The 22,892-nt window shown below is 45.4% G+C and overlaps 1 protein-coding gene across 3 annotated transcripts in view; it reads right to left on the bottom strand.

Moving 5' to 3' along the window:
* Positions 1 to 22,892, bottom strand: part of CFAP92 (cilia and flagella associated protein 92 (putative)) — a 567,578-nt gene that overhangs the window by 67,166 nt on the left and 477,520 nt on the right. For 2 of the 3 annotated variants that reach the window (XM_063940589.1, XM_063940591.1), the window contains 2 exons: positions 3,453 to 3,634; positions 2,055 to 2,421 (listed from right to left, as the gene is read on the bottom strand). The exons of the other annotated variant lie outside the window; for it this stretch is intronic. In XM_063940589.1, coding sequence (XP_063796659.1) covers positions 2,226 to 2,421; positions 3,453 to 3,634 — 378 coding nt within the window. In that variant the 3' untranslated portion in view covers positions 2,055 to 2,225. Of the gene's footprint in view, positions 1 to 2,054; positions 2,422 to 3,452; positions 3,635 to 22,892 lie in introns of those variants that run through there. 3 annotated transcript variants of the gene reach the window in all.

Raw genomic sequence — 22,892 nt, 5'->3', positions numbered from 1 at the left:
ATTTAGCAGAGTTACACACGCTAAGCCGCCGCCTACTGGGAGTGAATCTTAGCTTCTTAAAATTGCGACCGATGTATTCGCAATATTGCGATTACTAACTACTTAGCAGTTTCAGAGTAGCTTCAGACTTACTCTGCCTGTGCGATCAGTTCAGTGCTTGTCGTTCCTGGTTGACGTCACAAACACACCCAGCGTTCGCCCAGGCACTCCCACCGTTTCTCCGGCCACTCCTGCGTTTTTTCCGGAAACGGTAGCGTTTTCAGCCACACGCCCCTGAAACGCCGTGTTTCCGCCCAGTAACACCCATTTCCTGTCAATCACATTACGTTCGCCGGAGCGATGAAAAAGCCGTGAGTAAAATTACTTTCTACATAGCAAAGTTACTTGGCGCAGTCGCAGTGCGAACATTGCGCATGCGTACTAAGCGGATTTTCATTGCGATGCGATGAAAAATACCGAGCGAACAACTCGGAATGAGGGCCCATGCACAGATCTCACTGATCCGTGCATGGTTATCCAAACTCGACTGGAAAAAGCAGGTATATTTTTTTGCTGCTTTTTTTAACGATTCGCAAAAAAATAGACCCGCACTTGAGCACTCAGAGACTAACACCCAAATACGAATGAATAGTGAATACCCGTATTGTATGAAATAACAGCCGCGTTTGACCGATGGTCTATTCATTCGTATTTCAGAACTTTGCCGTTAAATCCATTACGAATAGACCAGACACTGCCGAGATTTGTTCTTAGTGAATTCCCGGATTGGGACTTTGAAAAAAAAACACAAATCGGACAAACTCGATTTTTTAGTAAATATTGGCCCAGGAAGCTACTGAACTGTAAGCATCACTTAGCTGCTCCAAAATGTTGTGAAATTGGGCTACAAAAACGTTTTCTGTCACAGTGATAAGTAGGGATAAAAAAATCTTACCTATCCGCTAATATTCAAAAAGAGACCCCTAAATTCATAAACAACATTGTGTACAACATACTGTATTGCATACAGCACATTAGTTCAACATTTTTGGTAGCAGTGAAGTGTATGGAATATCATCATTACACTCTGGGAGATATACTTGATGCAGTGATGTGTTTCTTTAAAGTGGAAGCTTGAGGAAGATTAACAAAGTCACTTGGCATCAGAAGATAAATGGACACAAACTACATTTGTATTCTTGAACAAGGGCTGGTCCTATTCACCCTGCTCTGTATAAAGGGAGTCATTCCGAGTCGATCGCTAGCTGCATTCGTTCGCTGTGCAGCGATGAGGCAAAAAAAGGCACTTCTGTGCATGCGTATGCGGCGCAATGCACACGCGCAACGTTCTTTTTCAACGAACGTTGTAGTTTCACACAGGGTCTAGCGATGCTTTCCAGTCCCACTGGCTGCCGCAGAGTGATTGACAGGAAGAGGGCGTTTCTGGGTGTCAACTGACAGTTTTCAGGGAGTGTTCGGAAAAACGCAGGCGTGCCAGAAAAAAGGCAGGCATGGCTAGGCGAACGCAGGGCGTGTTTGTGACGTCAAAACAGGAACTGAATGGTCTGAAGTGATCGCAAGCGCTGAGTACGTTTTGAGCTACTCGGAAACTGCACAAAAAAACTTTGTAGCCGCTCTGCGATCCTTTTGTTCGCACTTCTGCTAAGCTAAAATACACTCCCACTGGGAGGCGGCATAGCGTTTACACGGTTGCTAAAAACTGCTAGCGAGCGATCAACTCGGAATGACCACCAAAATATCTTCTTTTGAGCTTTTCCCCTTAGACTGCTCTGAAAAGCAGACCACAGTATTTGGAGAGAGAAAAACACTCTACCAAATTGTGCTACACCCCTTGGACAGGACCTTCTGAAAACTAAGCCATAATTAAAATTAAGTGCTGCAAAACATAAAATAGATTTATCTTTAAGTGCTAGCAATTTCAGTTCAGTTTGCTACTAGAATTTAATAATAATTGTGTACAGTTTGTGATAAAAACATTTCATTTTTTAAGCTACTCTAGTATCATAATCCGTTTAAATAAATAACAAAGGAAAGACAAAAAGTTTTTCATATATTTTATAGTTTGAGCTTTATTGTTTGACACAGCAAAGGAATAAGTATTGGCACTATGAATAATCGGATTATCAGGAAAATCAATCCGCTGTACAAATAGCTCTGATAGCAGACTGTTTTCTTCTTTCAGTAATGATACAGCAGTGAAACGGATGTGGGTGGGTTGTTTTCAGTCATTGAATATGAAGAAGAACCCCCTGGTGGCTCTGGACCTGGGCAAGATTCCTCATGTCGGTAGCCCTCTTTGGTGTAGGGAGCACTATCTCTTCTGCCAGGTTTGGCTTTAGGGAGTTGAAAGTGTTTTTCTCCTCTTTGCTTAAATTCTTTATTCTCCTCTTGTAAATTAAGAAATGATCCATAGAATGTAAACTACAGGAATACAAAAGATGCTGTATAAGTAAAAGCATTCCATGGAATATCTGTTAGAGAAAGAAGGGTTCTAAAATTGTGGACAGCAGTGCAAATGTTGAAAATACCAGGATGTACTATAAAAGAGAGCTATAGTGGGGAATTCAATTGCCGGTGAAGGGGGCAAATTGCTTTTGCCAACTGCAGCCCGAACTGCACCCTTAGCCCAGCCAATTCGCAACTATTTTCACCCAAAAGTGCTCGCTACCCTCTGGGGTAGCAATCACTTTTGAGTAAGATCCGCCGCCGTAAAGTGTGGTGGGTGTTGTGCGTTTTTGGCTGGGCGAGATATTCGCCGGCAATTGAATTCACCCCATAATATCTCAGAAGTGCTTCAGTGATGGCTGCTTCTCACTCATATCCGAAAGATATAAAGGTTTAGCAGCAAGTGTTCTTGGCCATTCATATTTCCCAGCTGTGCTCAGTGATGTACAATACAGTATGCCCAACATTATACATGGCATTTTATGTATATTTATACTTTGATTTCTTATTGTGAATGCAAAACTCTCCTTTCAGATCCACAGCTCACCATTCATCGGGCAATTGTTCTACAAACTTTGGCATGTTGTAGAATTGTTTACTACTGAAACAGAACAGTGTAAATTGATTTTTTATTCTTTATAGCCAAGTTTTTACATTGAAATTAAACACAATCTCATCTTCAGCCTATTTTCCAGCAGCACCATCAAATGCATCCCTGCTGTTAGAAGTACAAATGTGAATTTTGCAATGGTAAACTAGCACTTACAAGTAAATGTAGTCATGGTGCTAAAGGTGTTCTTGGATTACAAATGACTTTAGAGGTCTCATAAAAGTTTTCAGAATGCAGTAACTTGTTATTACTAGCCAGGTACCACAATAATTGCCCTGTCATTGGCAGACCTCAGTGTTACTTGAGCCTGGTCATTCTTTTAATATTGAGACAATAACCTCTAGATTTGGTTACCAAAGCTTCTGGGCAAAGCATTAATGTTTTAAAGTGAACTTACTCAAAGTCTTTACCCCTCAGTTGCTGGAAGGTTTCATGGTCCATATTGTGACATGGGATTATGTTGTTGGTCCATTTCAAACTGTGGTCCTTCAGTTCTCCTGGCATAAATCCCCTGGTGGTATCACACTCTCTCGTCCCATTCATTCCTGAGTCCTGCATGACAGCTAGAGCTGGGATCGGCTTCTCAGGAGAAGGGAACATGTGCGGAATTAATACATTGCTGCTTGGCCCAGCCTATTATGTATTCATTAGCAATCTGCCTAATTGCTTTGAAAGCCTGCAATGATTTCCTATATAGGTAGATATTAAAGATATCACCTTTGAATCATTGCTTTACTCTGTAATATAATTTGTTATAGCTAAAAATCAATATATATACAGTATATGCATAGGATTCTTGTTTCACCATACGTCTGCTGTCCGGAATAATCACAAACTGATATTTATAGTACAGTAGTCATTTCCAAGTCTTAAGGTTTAGAAGTGCCTGAAAAGGGAATAGGTATATTCCTTACACTTACTAGCTGCACAAACAGCACTGACACTATTTCTTCATGTCCCCACCAAAGCATGTCTCACTGTTAGCAACACATAATTAATATTCTTTGAGTGTTTAAGCCCAAGGGATTTATAGCACAAATGAACAAACAATAATATCCAGCTTTACAAACGTGAAACCAGTAAGACATTCGGACACCAGCCGGCAAGACCGGTACTACCTGACACTCGTGCCAGCAGCGGTCCACTCGCCTCTATTTCCAGCCACATTCAGAGCACCTCTCACACTGTTTCCATATGAACTGACAAGGCTTGTCCACCTACAATGTATCACGGTTCAGACATTTCTACACTACAACTGAAAAAGATTGAAAGGCACTTTGTAACCTAACCTCTTATGTGTATTGATCCTGAGAATAATGGTATAAAGGCACTGTATATTTTTTAATATGGGATATTGTGGACAATGCAATAGTAAGAACAGTATTTTATGTCTTTGCGCTTAGCTGGGGTAGACCTTATACAGTTATTATACAGATAATGCATGACGTGTCGTTGTTACATAAGGTCTTCTTTCATGGCGATTGCGCTTAGCTGTTATGTAGTTATTTTACAATTGCCCTGAAAGAAGACCTTATGTAACAACACATCATCATGCATTATCTATATAATAACTGTATAAGGTATACCCTGTCTCTTCAATGAATATGGGATATTGTGGACAATGCAATAGTAAGAACAGTATTTCATGTCTGTAAAATTACGACATAACAGCTAAGCGCAATAGCCCTGAAAGAAGATCTTATGTCACAACCACACAACATTAAATCATGCATTATCTATATAATAACTGTATACGGTCTGCTCTGTCTCCTCATTGCATGTGCAGCGTAAGGCTGGGTATGTGTCCCAATGGCTCCCACTGCGAGGGAGGTGGGACTGACATAGACAAGCAAAGGGAGGCAGAGGGTGACAGTGGAAAGCAGGGGGAGGCAGAGGGTGACAAGGGATGGCAGTGGATGTCAGGGAGAGACATGGGTGACTGGCAGAGACAGTGGATGACAGGTGTACAAGCACAATGTCTTCCATGGTGTGGAAAACAGGGGATATGCACCCTGGCGGGGAGAAGAACACAGGGGCCTCAGTTCTGTCTGTGTTTTCCTCAGTTTGGCACTTGGTCAGGCAGACTCTGGCAGTGGGCGGGATGCAACAAGCATTGCATTTTGCTTGCGATGCATCCCACCATTCTCCACATGCATATCAGCATTTACTAACGCCGTATGCATGAAGAAAATCATGAGGGACAACGCTTAAGGTAAGAGTTGTCCTTTGTGATGATAAGACTTCTGGGTTTAGGACCCAGTGTCCTATCTGCGCATGTATCGAGTGATGCACATGCCACATGGAATGCTAGGAGGGATCCGGTTGGATCCCTCTCAGAGGGGGCAGTCTAATAAAAGCCCATAGGCTTCTACTGGGCAACGTCAGCTCCAGAATCTATTGCATTCCGGAGCGCTTGGTGCATATGCAGTACGCGTCCAAACCTCCGGAAACTGAATTTTTGGAGGTTTGGACAGGTATGGGTCGTTAGGTCGACAGTCATTAAGTCGACCATGGAAGGTCGACAGGGTCATTAGGCCGACATGTACCAGGTTGACAGGGCGAAAGGTCGAGGGGTTTTTGGACTTTTTTGGTGTCGTTTTCTTCATAAAGTGACGGGGAACCCCAATTAGTGCACCATGTCCCCTCGCACGGGCAAGGTGCCTCGCTCCGCTACCGCTGCGTTCGGCACAGGTTACCATTCCCAACTGTAGTCCACGTGGATAGTCAACTATGAAAAAGTCCAAAAAATTATCTAAAAAAACAACAACCTCATATCGACCTTTTGATCTGTCGACCTAATGACCATGTCGACATAATGCCTGTCTACCTTCAGTGGTCGACCTGAGCTGTGTCGACCTAACGACCGTATCCCATTTGGACACGTTTTTCCACTTGCTGCATCTCACCCACTGTCAGTTACACCAGTTGTGAGCTGCCTTTAATTCACAGGCAGCAGTGAATCAGAAATAATGTACAGCTGTCTGTTAATTAGAGGCAGTATGTGGCTGTGATCATCAGCACTGACCTGTAGGGGGGCCCTGGGGTAATTAATTGCTGGCCTGGGCAACAGTGAGCCCCTTAGCCCTCAGGGGCCCCGGTGCAATGCACCTACTGCAACAATGGTAGTTTCGCCTCTGGACCTAGAAGTGGACCCACTGCTGACCTACTGCAACCACCTCTGCCTGTCAATCAAGCAGAGGCGATCGTAGCGACCCGCCGGCCTTCTGCCGTCTGGCATGCACCGGCGCATGCGCAGTTCTGACCCGATTGCACCGCTGCGATAAACTGCAGCGTGCGATCGGGTCAGAATGACCCCCACTATGCAAAGTAAATAATATACCATCTCCCGGGATAGGCAATGACATATTCTATCACAGTCAGCAATGAAGAAAAAACGTCCAGTCAGCAAAGTGCATCTAGCCTACAGCTACTGTTATGGTGATGGACGGGAACTAAGAAAATGACGGCAAAGACATGCGGGGCGGACTAGCCCTGTGCTGGCCGTCCTCCCGCATGTCTGAGTACCTGATCATAGCTGTGCTAAATTTAGCACAGCTACGATCAACTCGAAATGACCCCCAATGTTCCTTGAGAGACGTTGGGCCGTTCCCCCTGCTAAGTCCCACGAAGCACAGGCTGGTGCCATCCAGTCTTGCCTGAAAATAGAAAACAAATGCAGAAAACTCTTCAGGAGCTTCCATAAGCGTGACCGGCTCCTCCGGGCACATTTTCTAGACTGAGTCTGGTAGGAGGGGTATAGAGGGAGGAGCCAGCACACCTAATCAAACTTTTATGGTGCCCATGGCTCCTAGTGGACCCGTCTATACCCCCCATGGTACTAAATGGATTCCCAGTATCCCCTAGGACGTAAGAGAAATGTCTAAAAACACAAAAATTAAACAAAATATGAGCATATAATTCACATTCAAATCTAGTTAGCATTTTAGCTACCAGCACCTCTCTACGCAAAGAATGATATGTACAGTAAAAAATCCCGTTCTATGCCAGGGGTGACACAATGTTTCTTTCAGTCTCAGTGGATGTATCTTTGTCATTTGCATGAAAACCTAATTACGCAAATCTCTGTACTGATTGCTATTTTTACACATAAAAAGGTGCCTTAGAGGTGACCAAATAATTTCCAATGTAAAGAAGACCATTTTGTTTACCATTTCTTTATAATGTACTCCTTCTAACCGTCACATTTTTGTCTTCGAGTGCTTTCAACCTAATGTATGTCATTTTTAAAAACAATATATACTATATTTGAGGCAAGGCCTGTCTAGTGCTTTACCTTGACAAAACTATGTTTGCATTAAATAAATGTATCAAGCACAGAATGCTATTATTCAACTTATGTCTATTAATCTCCTATATATTAGCGCAGATCTGTGACTCTCTGTATAACGTTGGGCGGAGTCACAATGCTGGGCAGAGTCACAGATCTGGGCTAATATATTCGTGGGTGCTCCTTGTCCTGAGCACCCACGAGCAACGAGGAGCACCCACAGAACCAGCCACCCAGTCACGCTAGCCGCCGCCCCTGCTGTAGGGGAGGCGCGCTAGGGGCTGTAGAAGCGCTTGCGTACATTGCTTTGTGCAAAGACCCACCAAATATGGCCGCCACCAAAGAGGAGACAGACGCTAGAGGTCACATTTCACCTCTGGCGCCTGTCTCCTTGGCAGCGGCCATTGTAAGATTTTTTATTTTACACTGTAATGTATGGAAGCGCTTCCGCAGCCCTCTGCGCATCTCAATCCACTGCAGGGGCTGTGGAGGCTAGCAGTATCATTAATTATGGCCGAACCCAGCCTCCCAGACTTTACTGGGGCTGCGCCCAGGAGACTCCTGCCAACGCAAAGTACACCCCTGGCAATGGACATTTAAGCCCTGGCAATGCACATAAAACCCCTTGCAACGCGCATTAAACCCCTGGCAACGCACATTAAACCCCTTGCAACAAACATTAAACCCATGGATTGAGCATGCAACCCCTGCCAACGGACATTAAACCCCTGGCAACGTGCATCAAACCCCTGGCAACGGACATTAAACCCCTGTCAATGCGCATGAAACTACTGCCAACACGCATGAAACCACTGGCAACAGACATTAAACCCCTGGCAATGCGCAGGAGACCCCTCACAAGGTGCATGAAACCCCTGCCAACGTGCTGGTGACCCCTGACAACAGGTAGGTAATTTAAAAGTCATTAAAAGCCTTACTGTGTGACATCATTTGTAAGTAGGGTCGCCACCTCATCCCTTTAATTCTGGACACATATTAATTACACAGGTTCTGTGGCTGGCTGGCTTAAAAACTCCATTTCACCTGGTTTTAATAAGCCACAGAACCTGTGTAATTAATATGTGTCCAGAATTAAAGAGATAAAGTGGCAACCCTATTTGTAAGGGGCATTATTGTGTGTGGGACATAAAATGATGTCAGGACCCTCTACACCACCCGCGGCACCTCCGCACCCACCCCTTCCCCACCCGCAGCACCTCCGGAACCCCTCTCCCATCCACAACAGACTCGCACCTGCCCCTCCAACACCCGCAGCACCCCCACCCCTCACCCACCTGCAGCCCATCCGAACCCCCAATCCCATCCGCGGATCCCACTCCCCTGCCCCTCCACGTCGCAAGGGTATACGCCCCTTCACCATCGGACGCCCTTTCGTCTTGCAATATTTAACCACTAACAAAACTAGGAATGCAGGTAATACTCCATATAATACAAATATTGAACGCCAGAAAGGTGTGCAGGGATTAAGGGGGTTTAGCCCCTTGCAACGGTGTGAAGAGTGCCCGTAGGGCGCGATGAGTCACCTAGTATTCTTATACTATCCTACATCAACACCTGCTGCCAACTAAAGCAGACTTTCAGTTCCCAAATGATAAAGTATCCAATGCATTTAAGAGGGAATATAGTGAAGCAGAGGAAGGCTAACAGCAAACTGTCACAACTTTCCCTCCTGGAGGCCAATAACCAGGCTGCAGTTGAATCAGTTAAGTCCCTTCACAATATAGTTGTAGCTAATAGTAACAGTCTGTATGTAATGAATAAACATCTAAAAAATATCAGTACAACTGGCATTTGCTATATGCACATCAATGGCCTCAACTAGGGAAGCCAAGCCGGGCACATTGGAAAGCAGAGAGCTGGGTAATCTATGATGAGATTGCTCCCAGGCTGAAAGCACGCTGCATAACGATGTTACAGCGCAGTGCGCTCCCAGACTATCTGTGACTGAGAGCAGCTGCATTGTGGGACTCCATCTATTCTCTGGACAGCTGACAAAATCTTAGCGGAACCGAGCTGGGGAGGTATTAACCAACTACACAGGTCCAGTGTGTTTTCAATCCCATAATATCCGACATTTAATGATTAGAATCCTGGGTATTTTAGGAACTAAAAAAACATCTGGACTCCCAGGATTGGCTTCCCTAATCTCAATGAAGTAATCAAAATGCAGAACCTCAAATTTATAAGAACCTACTGTAGCAGGTTTAAGACTGATAATCCAGAAACATGGTGTATTATCTGACTTATTAATGATCATTAAATTCCTTCAATAAGTTTGGCACTACTTCAGGGATACAGAAATTGGGCACTTGCTCTGACATTACAAACAGAGATGTCTTTTGAGGACTGGCTCTAGGAAACGCAATTAAAAAAGGCAACCTTGCTATTGGTTGGTCTCTCTCCCCTCAATAAACCCCAGATCTTTCAATATGTCTCAAGGCCCCCATACATCAGCGATGATTTGGGGCAATTTCATGATTCTGTGATGACTGTTCAAATCCATCGCTGATGTACAGGCTTCTCAGATTGATGATTGCAATAAAAAATAATCGCAATCGTCCCGTCAAATTTTTAAACCTGTTTAAAAATCTAGATGTACAGATGTGTCCTCATACATCTTGTCTCAATATGCCAAGCAGCGGGAGATGCCTAGCGTGAGTGAGCTGACAGGTCTTGTGCAACTCCGTAAGAGTCAATCGTCTTTTTTCCATATGTGTCTTATTTGCATCGTTATGTGAACAAGATGCACAAGCATAATCTTGAAAAAGCCTTGAAAAAGCTGCCAGTTTGTAGTGAAACACGTTGCTGCATCTACCTTTACCCACCTATTGGATTGCAAATCCATCCTGAAAACCTGAATCAACTTCCTGACCCAGTGGAGGAAAATCCAGCTTGTCACACATCAGCCTATTACCCTGCTTGGCCTCCTCCAGTGGTTTACACCATGTTATTTGAGTACCCCATACTCAATGTGGCAAAGGTCTACCTATAAGGAACTATTTCTCTAGCAGTGCTGTGTTGCCCTGATAATCATATTAGGCCCATTTGGAATATACATCCACTACTTAACATCTATCTGATTCCAGAGGCATAAATAGGAACAGGCATTTATCAGGACATTTAAAAAATTATCCATATAATGGAACATTGCCATGGGTAAGGTGCTTGCTCATACTAATGATATATGACTATTTGTTGCAAATGCATTTTTTTTATTGTTTTTACTTATTCAGAATACCATATATTAAATAAAAACATTATTTTTTTCTATAAAAGAGTGTTGTTTTTTTACATTTATCCTATGAAGAGCACTGCTATCATTATACTGTTGTTGTTTTTTGTAGCATAGGGGGTCTGACTAACCCCCATCTATAACAGCTGCTTGGTCAAGCAAACGACATCAGCACCTGTACAAGAACCATGCTAAGTACTTTTCTTTGCTGAGACACACAAGCAGACTCTGTGGGTAATTCTGAGTTGATCGCAGCAGGGACTTTGGGGGTCATTCCGAGTTGTTCGCTCGCAAGCTGCTTTTAGCAGCTTTGCACACGCTAAGCCGCCGCCTACTGGGAGTGAATCTTAGCTTATCAAAATTGCGAACGAAAGATTAGCAGAATTGCGAATAGACACTTCTTAGCAGTTTCTGAGTAGCTTCAAACTTACTCGGCATCTGCGATCAGTTCAGTGCTTGTCGTTCCTGGTTTGACGTCACAAACACACCCAGTGTTCGCCCAGACACTCCCCCGTTTCTCCAGCCACTCCCGCGTTTTTCCCGGAAACGGTAGCGTTTTTTTCGCACACTCCCATAAAACGGCCTGTTTCCGCCCAGAAACACCCACTTCCTGTCAATCACACTCCGATCACCAGAACGAAGAAAAAACCTCGTAATGCTGTGAGTAAAATTCCTAACTGCATAGCAAATTTACTTGGCGCAGTCGCACTGCGGACATTGCGCATGCGCATTAGCGACTAATCGCTCCGTTGCGAGAAAAAAATACAGAGCGAACAACTCGGAATGACCCCCTTTGTTAGCAGTTGGGCAAAACCATGTGCACTGTAGGTGGGGCAGATACAACATGTGCAGAGAGAGTTAGATTTGGGTGGGGTGTGTTCAATCTGCAATCTAAATTGCAGTGTAAAAATAAAGCAGCCAGTATTTACCCTGCACAGAAATAAAATAACCCACCCAAATCTAACTCTTTCTGCACATGTTATATCTGCCCCCCCCCCACCCCACTGCAGTTCACATGGTTTTGCCCAACTGCTAACAAACTAGCTGCTGCGATCAGGTCTGAATTAGGCCCTCTGTTTGTAGCATTCCTATATTCTGTGTGGGACCGCGCCTGTATCTGCATATGAAAATACATTACAGTGTTTTCTAGGAAAAGTGTAGTGTAGCATTTCATATGCCGATACAGCAGCAGTCGCACACAGAATATAGGCATGATGTATATGAATATAGGCATGATGCATATTATTTTAATCAGCAACAGCTGCTTGTGTGTCCTGTTAGCATTGTTTTATGAAAATTACACATTTTAATGGAATAAAGTGGCATGAAAAAAAGCTCAATGCTACCAAGTCAGACTAGATCAGGCATTCCCAACCACGGTCCTCAAGGCACACCAACAGTGCAGGTTTTAGTGATATCCAGGCTGCAGCACAGATGGTTAAATCAAAATAACTGAGCTACTAATTAAATTACCTGTGCTGAAGCCTGGATATCACTAAAACCTGCACTGTTGGTGTGCCTTGAGGACCGTGGTTGGGAATGCCTGGACTAGATGTAAGTTGGACACATCTGTATCAGGGTTTTGTTTTTAAGTGTATGGCAAAGGTCGACCGATAGGCTGACCGTTTCGCCGATACTGTGGGCAGGGCTTGCAGATCATGGAGGGTAGGGGAGTGGAAGGGGGTGGTGGTGATGGTGGAATAGGGGGTTCCGGATATACTTACCATACAGCAGCGGCAGTAGTTTGGATGGCGGTGGTCCCAGGTGTTAGGAGAGAAACAATCTTGATTAACTGCACTGTCCATTTCAAATATGACACCGAGAGACATAACTGGCTCACTTGCAGTGCCATTCTTGAATTTCAAGATGGCCTCAGTGAGATAGTCGTGGCTTACTGTCCTCATCACCCTGCCCCCTTGGGTTGGTAATATTAGCTAGCACAAGACAGTGAGCAGGCACTCCGACAGAGCTTATAAAGACCAGAAGACACAGAAGAAAATTCTTTGGCCAGGGGACCCCATGAAGTGTGTCCCCTGGCTGTGGCATTACCCCCCTGTAAGTGGAGCCAGGTGCTGCTTATAAAAATACAGGGGTCCCCTACTAATTCCCCCTCCCCCTTCCTCAACACACACATATACACACACACCAGGGTCGGTGGCGCCCAGTGCGAAAGTCCCCCCCCCCCGCGGCAAAACAGTTTGTATGTGCAAAATAAATAGGGGCGTGGTCTCATAGGGGAGGGGCGTGGCCAGTTATGCTCCCAGTAGCTGTGCCCCAAGTAGTTGTGCCCCCCAGTTGATTTGCCCCCAGTAGTTGTGCCCCATTGCTTTGCCCCCAGAAGTTGTGCTCCGTTACTTTGCCCTCAGTAGTTGTGCCCCCTGTTGCTTTGCCCCCAGTAGTTGTGCCCCCTGTTGCTTTGCCCCCAGCAGTTGTGCCCCCTCTTTCTTTGCCCCCAGTAGTTGTGCCCCCTCTTTCTTTGCCCCCAGTAGTTGTGCCCCGTTTCTTTGCCCCCAGTAGTTGTGCCCCCTGTTGCTTTGCCCCCAGTAGTTGTGCCCCATTTCTTTGCCCCCAGCAGTTGTGCCCCCTCTTTCTTTGCCCCCAGTAGTTGTACCCCGTTTCTTTGCCCCCAGTAGTTGTGCCCCCTTTTTCTTTGCCCCCAGTAGTTGTGCCCCGTTTCTTTGCCCCCAGTAGTTGTGCCCCCTCTTTCTTTGCCCCCAGTAGTTGTGCCCCATTTCTTTGGGTTCCGGTATGAATGGTCGACCATGTTATAGTCGACAGTCATAAGGTCGACCACTATTGGTCGACATTGACATGGTCGACATGGACACATGGTCGACACATGAAAGGTCGACACATGAAAAGGTCGACATGAGTTTTTTAACTTTTTTTGGTGTCGTTTTTTGCGTAAAGTGACTGGGAACCCCAATTAGTGCACCGCGTCCCCTCGCATGGCTCGCTTCGCTTGCCATGCTTCGGGCATGGTGCCTTCGCTCCGCTACCGCTTCGCTCGGCACAGATTACCGTTCCAATCGTAGTCCACGTGATCGTAAAGTATGGAAAAGTTCCCCAAAAGAAAAAAAAGTTAAAAAATCTCATGTCGACCATTTCATGTCGACCATTATCATGTGTCGACCATGTGTCCATGTCGACCATGTCAATGTCGACCAATAGTGGTCGACCTAATGACTGTCGACCATAACATGGTCGACCATGTGAATGGATACCGTTTCTTTGCCCCCAGTAGTTGTGCCCCCTTTCTTTGCCCCCAGCAGCTGCGCCCCCTTTCTTTGCCCCCAGTAGTTGTGCCCCCTTTCTTTGCCCCCAGTAGTTGTGCCCCGTTTCTTTGCCCCCAGCAGCTGTGCCCCCTCTTTCTTTGCCCCCAGTAGTTGTGCCCCCTCTTTCTTTGCCGCCAGTAGTTGTGTCCCGTTTCTTTGCCCCCAGTAGTTGTGCCCCGTTTCTTTGCCCCCAGAAGTTGTGCACACACACAAAAAAAAACACAAAAAACAATACTTACCACTGCCCCGCTCCTGCTTCCTGATCGCTGCTGCTGCTCCATCTGGCCGCCGGCTTCTCTCTATGGGAGAGACGTCATGACGTCTCTCCCATAGCAGCGCCGCACAGACACTAGAGGTCAATACTGACCTCTATGGCTGTCGCTGGAGCCGGCTGCAGTGGACGCCCACACAGCCCACGGCGTCTGCTGCAGCCGGGGGAGCGTGGTGCGGGCAGGCGGTGGTGCCAGCGGCCGCGCCCCCAGGCCGTAGCGCCCCGGGCGCAGGCACTGCTTACCCGCACCAAGGACCGCTCCTGACACACACACACACACACACACACACACACACACACACACACACACACACACACACACACACACTATATGTAAAACCTGGGCCAGCTCAGAGAGCCCAGGGCTGATAATGCTTTGAGGGTTGGGGGTCCACACATTTTTTTCTTGTATTTTTTTTTTTTAGCTACAGTGCATCCAGAAAGTATTCACAGCTCTTCACATTTTCCACATTTTGTTATGTTACAGCCTTATTCCAAACTGGAATTAATTTAATTTTTCCCTCAAAATTCTACACACAATACCCCATAATGACAACTTGAAAAAAGTGTTTTTGAGATTCTTGCAAATTTATATATATAAAAAGACAACTAAAAAATTGCATATACATAAGTATTCACAGTCTTTGCTCAATACTTTGTTGATGCACCTTTGTCAGCAATTACAGCCTTAAGTCTTTTCGAATATGATGCCACAAGCTTGGCACACCTATCTTTGGGCCGTTTCGTCCATTCCTCTTGGAAGCACCTCTCAAGCTCCATCAGGTTGGATGGGAAGCATCGGTGCACATCCATTTTCAGATCTCTCCAGAGATGTTCAATCGGATTCAAGTCTGGGCTCTGGTTGCACCACACAAAGACATTCACAGAGTTGCCCTGAAGCCACGCCTTTGATATCTTGGCTGTGTGATTAGGGTCACTGTGCTGCTGAAAGATGAACCGTCGCCCCGTCTGAGGTCAAGAGCGCTCTGGAGCAGGTTTTCATCCAGGATGTCTCTGTACATTGCTGTGTTTATCTTTCCCCCTATTCTGACTAGTCTCCCAGTTCCTGCCGCTGAAAAACATCCCCACAGCATGATGCTGCCACCACCATGCTTGACTGTAGATATGGTATTGGCCTAGTGATGAGCGGTGCCTGGTTTCCTCCAAACATGACACCTGGCATTCATGCCAAAGTGTCACGCTCTGCGTAAGTTGGGGTTCTGACAACCGAGTTTTGGCTGAAGGGACAGCTAACTGTGAGGAGAGTAAACGAGGTGGCTGAATGTAATTCCTCCTCATGGGGTGGAAGTGGAAGCCAAACTAAGTGTTGACGTTGGCCGGAGGGCGTAAAGAAAAGGAGGACTTTGTAGGAAGATAACTGTAGTTTTAATGAATAATCAGGCTGTACACGAATATTGGAGAAATAAAAGAAACTGGAAGAATTTGAGTCTATGGTTAAATGACTTGAAGAGTGAAGCTGAAGAACTCCGGTAAAGAAGAACTGAAGACTGTGTTTTATGATTAAAAGACGAGGCTGAAGAACTTGGACTTTGAAGAAATGAAGACGTGGTTTGTGATTGAAAGATGAGGCTGAAGAACTTGGACTTTGAAGAAATGAAGACTAGTTTGTGATTGAAAGACGAGGCTGAAGAACTTGGACGTTGAAGAAATGAAGACGTCTGCGGGAACCGCCGTTAGCACCTGGAGCTCCTCTACAACCTTGGACCCCGTGAGTGCTTCCACGAGTGGCAACGGACTAAGACAGCAGGACTGCAGCAGCGTTTAGGTAACCGATAGGTGAGAGCAACCAGGACCAGGGAACCAGAAGTAACCCGGGAGCACAGAGCTGGAGAACCTTTCACAAGAAGGTAACTTGAAGCACTGGCACTCTCCCTCTGAGCCAGCCCCCTTTTGTAAGGTGAGAACACGCGGGATTGGCTGGACACAGATTGGGAACATCATTGGTAATACTCTGGTCTCCAACATGGCTGCCCCCAGCACAGGAGACATACTTAGCTGTTAGCACACAGCTTTAGCCAGCTTCTGTCTCTGACACAGTATACTGTGTCACCACTAGAGGACCTTACCGCAGCGATCTCCGCCGCAGCGCCCGGCTCTCCAGACCCTCGGCCCCCGGTAGCCGCACATCCGTCCAGGAGGACCCGCCACCAGCAGCTCCCTGCCGCCGCAGCCACGTCAACCAGCGGGACGGTAACCCACGGGAGCACCCGCTGGAGGTAAGGCTCCGGGGCCTGACACAAAGAGTTTAATCTTTGTCTCATCAGACCAGAGAATTTTGTTTCTCATGGTCTGAGAGTCCTTCAGGTGCATTTTGGCAAACTCCAGGCGGGCTGGCATGTGCTTTTTACTAAGGAGTGGCTTCTATCTGGCCACTCTACCATACAGGCCTGATTGGTGGATTGCTGCAGAGATGGTTGTCCTTGTGGAAGGTTCTTCTCTCTCCACAGAGGAATGCTATAGCTCTGGCAGAGTGACCATCGGGTTCTTGATCACCTCTCGGATTAGAGCCGTTCTCCCCCGATCACTCAGTTTAGATGGCCGGCCATCTCTATGAAGAGTCCTGGTGGTTCCGAACTTCTTCCATTTACGGATGATGGAGGCCACTGTGCTCATTGGGACCTTCAAAGAAGCAGATATTTTTCTGTACCTTTCCCCAGATTTGTGCCTCAAGACAATCCTGTCTCGGAGGTCTACAGACAATTCCTTTGACTTCATGCATGGTGTGTGCTCAGACATGCACTGTAAAGTGTGGGACCTTATATAGACAGGTGTGTGCCTTTCCAAATCATGTCCAATCAACTGAATTTACCACAGGTGGACTCCAATTAAGCTGTAGGAACATCTCCAGACTGATCAGTGGAAACAGGATGCACCTGAGCTCAATTTTGAGATTCATGACAAAGGCTGTGAATACTTATGTACATGTGATTTCTTAGTTTTTTATTTTTAATAAATTTGCAAAATTCTCTCAAAAACTTTTTTTCACATTGTCATTATGGGGTATTGTGTGGAGAGGAAAAATTTATTTATTCCATTTTGGAATAAGGCTATAACATAACAAAATGTGGAAAAAGTGAAGCGCTGTGAATACTTTCCGGATGCACTGTATTAACAGAAGGGTTGATTGTAGTGGTAGAGTATTGTTACTGAGTACTAGAGTAGGAGGGGTGGTGGGTAGTAGCAGTACTGCCCATTATTTACATTTTTGACATGCGGCTTGTAAAATGACAATCAACTGAGGACATGTATGGGCACTTTCAAGATTTAAAGATGTAATCTAAAGGGGGAAACACACTAGAGAGATGTGTGCTGAGCGATCTATCACAGACCGCTCAGCACACATCTCTCCCCGCTCAGCACTCAGCGCGGTGTGTGCTGAGCGAGGGGATGATGAAGTGAGCGACCCGCTAGATTGGCTCAATCTAGCACTGGCGATAGTGATGTGCGGCCCTATCGCTGGGTGGCATACACACAAGAGATCCCTGCTTAAAATCTAAACAATCTAGTCAGATTGCTTAGATTTTAAGCAGGGATCTCTCCATGTGTACCCCCCTTTAGGATGAAAAAAATCTGAAAATCAAAAGAAACAAATTTGTAATGTCCGGGTAAACACGATTTATTGTGGAAACAATATATCTGGGGGGGAAAAAAACACAGGATCTGTGAAACAATAAATTGTGATTGCTGATGCATGGGGGCCTTATGCTGCATGAACCTGATCAGGATGCCAATATGCGTTTCGCTACATGACTATAACATATCTTTACAAATGCTATTTGCACTTTCAATTAATGAAGCCTAACTACAAATAAATCATATTAGAAAGTGTAGGTGTCAGACTTAAGCCCCCCATACATCTGCGGGCGTGATGTCCCGACACACCAGCCCCGCCGACCAGATGCACCAATTGCAGACTTCGGTGATAGGTGATCTGTCAGGGGATCGAGGAAATTAAAGCATGTTATACCCGATATCAGAATTTTTAAACATATATTATATCCCCGAACCCCCGGAGCAACCGCAAGGGGATCATTGAATTACACCAATACATCACTACTGTATGGGGGTTTTACATTGACACATTATAGGGAGAAAAACAATATATCTGGGAGAGGGCTAGAGAAAGTTGTAAACAATTAAGATCTATATGAGAAAACATCAGTTGTGAAAGTCTTTGTCCTGAGCCTAGAGTATATATAGTTTTAGATAGCCTGCATTAATATAATACTCCCAACATAATAAACAACTTTTTCTAATATAGGTGCATGCTACTAATAAAATTGAGTGAATACAGTATACACATAAGGTATGTGATCTATTAAGAACAAATGGTTATTAAAATATACTCCTTACAAACAATACAAGTGAGTTATCCTAATGAGAAAATGTTATTAAGAGAACTGTACTGTAGATGTAGACAGAGGTGTCAGCAAAGTAACATTTATGTGAACCGTTATCAGGCAATTATATTTTCTTCATGTTAACAGAAATGGGATTCGGATTGAAAGTCGACAGTAACTAGGTCGACAATGTCTAGGTCGACCACTATTGGTCGACAGTAACTAGGTCGACAGGGTGTCTAGGTCGACATGTTCTAGGTCGACATGTCAAAATGTCGACATGAGTTTTTCACAATTTTTTTCTTTTTTTTTAACCTTTTCATACTTAACGATCCACGTGGACTACGATTGGAACGGTAATCTGTGCCGAGCGAAGCGGTAGCGGAGCGAAGGTACCATGCCCGAAGCATGGCGAGCGAAGCGGTGCCCTAATTGGGGTTCCCGGTCACTCTACGAAGAAAACGACACCAAAATAACATTAAAAACTCATGTCGACCTTTTGACATGTCGACCTAAAGACCCTGTCGACCTAGACACCCTGTCGACCTAGTTACTGTCGACCAATAGTGGTCGACCTAGACATTGTCGACCTAGTTACTGTCGACTTTCAATACCACACCCAACAAAAATATAATAGGGGGCATAGCTGGAGACGTTGATGATAAACTTTCCCTCAGAGGAAATTTATATAGTCCTATTCAAACAAAATGGAACGATATAAGAAAGTGACTGCTTTTTTAATAGAAGAGGAAAAACACAGATTGGTCTGGATTTGTAGCTATAAATCTTAATCAAATGTGCAAGACTTAAATTTATATGTGTAGGGTTTTTTGTTTAGCATTATTCACAATGAGAGACATCTTATGGTCGGCTGCATGTCTACAAGGAAGACAGACTTGCCGATGCTAAGTCTGGTACTGAGGGTCCAGTTATCTTGTACTGTTTTTTTTTCCATCCAATATAGATCAAGAGAGGATGAATGAAGTTAAGTGTCATATTCACTAGACTATAGAAAATAAGGGGGGGTAAAGTGTATCTTATTCTAAAACAATAATTTATAACAAAAATAACATTTATAATTATAACAAGGGAGCACATATAATAGGGGACACATAATATTTATTTATCATTATAAGGGTATATATATAGTTATCATTTTTAAAAGGCATCATACATAATATTTGTCATAACAAAGGGGCCACAGGTAATATTTATTAAACTGCAGTTCCCACATTTCCCTATTGTTACCCTGGCACGACTGACCAGGGGTAGTGGGCCAATGTTATTTATAAGAATGGGACCTGCAGGATAGTTTCAGTCTGAGCTATCTGAAGGGTCACAACGATTTTTTTTGCAGCAGTGTACTTGCTTGTGTATTTATGCATTATACAGCATTTTTTACTTAGAAAAAAAAATTGGGATTTGCATGTTGGGTTAGGAAACATAGGCTATTGGGTATATTCAATTCCTGTCGGAAACTGCCGTCTTGTCGGAAAGACGGCAGTTTCCGACTGTTTTAGGTCGGAAGGTATTCCAACCTATTCAATGGCGGCTGATCCATGTTTGTTGTCGGAAACGCGGCTAAATCCGACATGTTTTAGCACCATTTTCAACAATGCAAATCCGACTTTGAAAAAAGTTGGGTTGGCATGTCGGGAACGGCTAAATCCAGTTGAATACTCACATGTTGGTTCCTTTCCGTCAGAAAGGATCCGACATGAATTGAATATACCCGTATGCTGTGATCTTCCATTGGTTTTGCTGTACTCAATCCAACTAAAACAGAACAGAAGTGTAACCAAATCATTTGTTCTCCCATGTTTCAAATGTGTAATTGTGTGAACTAAACTATGAATTTTGAATACTATAGATACATACTTGTCACGATCCGGGTATCTGGACGCCATTTCTTACCCATCAGATGCCTCCTAAGGCTGGCTCAGCGCTCCAGGACCGGATCCCATCTGTTATCCAGATGTGTACATTCCTGTATCCTCTCCTGTCACTCTGGGACGCTGTCACAGTAAACGCCATATTACACCTGGCATGGCGTCTCCCGCGGCCTCCGCCGCCGTCCCTGAACTTCTGCATGCAGAGTGTCTGAGTGGCGATTACATCAGCCGCGGCCTCCGCTGTGTCCGCGTGGTTGGATGTGCATCTGTCAGCCTGGCGCCTCCTGTCTCCGGTGGCCGGCGCCGCCATTACTGTTTTCATTACCACATGGATTACAAACCAAACTTCCCTCCAAGTGTCTGCATGGGCGCAGCCATCTTGGATTCTGTCAGCTGATCATTTCCACCAATCTGTTCTCAGTATTGATAATCTGCATAATTGCCTAGCCAATCCCTTCCTTGCTGCAGGTATAAATACACTGTGCCTGAGCAAGGAAGGCGTCAGTGCTTTGGTTGTCAAACCTAGTTCCTGTTTGTCTCTCTCCTGTGATTGTCTTCCAGGTTCCAGCTCCTGTCTCAAGACTTCCACCATAGAGACCCGCACCAGCATTCCACCTGCGGTGTAGCCTGACTCTCCAATCCATTGTGGATTCATCTGTTTCCAGCTACAACATTACCTGCTTCCAGCAGAGTACAGCTTCCCTTAAAGGGCCGGTGTCCTTTCTACACTTTACCACTCTCCACCGGTATTATTATTTCTCCGCTCTCAAGTTCTACATTTCAGTTCATATTTCATCGCTCCCAAGTTCATTTATTATTTAACTGGTTCCAGCCAGTATCCACTCCGTGCTAACAACAGTCTGGTTCCAGCCAGTATCCACAGCAGCTGTTTTATCTTCAGCAACCCAGCTTTTCCTGGAACACCAGCTGGCACAATCCTGGGTTATCTCCATTGCTACAGTCGGGCCTGGTAAGGACTTTCCATCTAGAAGATCATAAGAACTATCTCACACTACCAGTGCCCTGTGGCTCCTGCCATCCTGTAGTACCCAGGAACTGTATTTATTCTTTGCTGACTTTTACGTTTTCTTTTACTGCTGCTGTGTTGCGGAGTTGTCATAATAAACATCATTGACTTTTATCCAAGTTGTCGTGGTCACGCCTTCAGGCAGTTATTATTCATGTTACTTACATGTCCAGGGGTCTGATACAACCTCCCAGGTTCCGGTACATCTCAGCCCCTACAACTGAGGCTGCCTCCCGTCAGCTCAGGCCCTCAGTTGTGACAGTAAGCACTGACCTAATGAATCCAGCCGGAGACCAGGATCAAGCGGCCAGGCCGATGCAAGAACTGGCAGCCCGACTAGAACATCAGGAGGCTGCACAGGGCCACATCATCCGCTGTCTCCAGGATCTCTCTACTCGGCTGGATGGGATTCAGACAACTCTCCGTGGATCAGGCGCGTCTGGTGCGTCAACCACAGTGACTCCAGCTATAACCCCACCCACCTTACCCATTTCTGCTCCACGTCTTCATCTTCCAACGCCAGCAAAATTTGACGGATCTCCAAGATTCTGCAGGGGATTTCTCAACCAGTGTGAGATTCAGTTTGAGCTACAACCTGGCAATTTTCCCAGTGACCGTACAAAAATTGCCTACATTATTTCTCTTCTCAGTGGCTCAGCCCTTGATTGGGCATCACCGTTATGGGAGAGGTCCGACACCCTGCTATCTTCCTACACTGCCTTCGTGTCAACATTCAGGCGCATCTTCGACGAGCCAGGCCGGGTAACCTCAGCTTCATCCGAGATTCTCCGTTTACGCCAGGGGTCACATACTGTAGGACAATATCTGATACAGTTCCAGATCCTGGCATCCGAACTGGCATGGAACGACGAGGCCCTGTATGCTGCATTCTGGCATGGCTTATCTGAGCGTATTAAAGATGAGTTAGCTACCAGAGACTTACCTTCTAAGTTAGATGAGCTAATCTCACTCTGTACGAAAGTTGATTTACGTTTCAGAGAGAGAGCAACTGAGCGTGGAAGATCATCTGCTCCAAAATCTTCTGCTCCTCCTCCTCGTCAACTGTCACCATCTAAAGATGAGCCCATGCAACTTGGCCGTTCCCGTTTAACTCCTGCTGAGCGCCGAAGACGTCTCTCCGAGTCTCTCTGTCTCTATTGTGCAGCTCCGTCTCACACCATTAATGCCTGTCCCAAACGTCCGGGAAACTCCAAATCCTAGCTCGCCAAGGAGAGGGCCGGCTAGGAGTAATGATCTCCTCTCCATCTCCTCAAGATTGTAATCTCCCAGTCTCGCTTCAAGTTGCTCAACGTTATCGGAACGTCATTGCCCTCCTTGATTCCGGAGCAGCTGGGAACTTTATTACCGAAGCCTTTGTTAAACGGTGGTCCCTACCCACCGAGAGACTTCCTTCGTCCATTTCTTTAACTGCAGTGGATGGCAGCAAAATTTTTGATGCAGTTATTTCTT

The sequence above is a fragment of the Pseudophryne corroboree genome, chromosome 9, assembly GCF_028390025.1.
Source record: "Pseudophryne corroboree isolate aPseCor3 chromosome 9, aPseCor3.hap2, whole genome shotgun sequence".
Taxonomy (NCBI): Eukaryota; Metazoa; Chordata; class Amphibia; order Anura; family Myobatrachidae; genus Pseudophryne; species Pseudophryne corroboree.
Note: the sequence above shows the minus strand (reverse complement) of the source record. Positions and strands in the feature narration are given on the sequence as shown.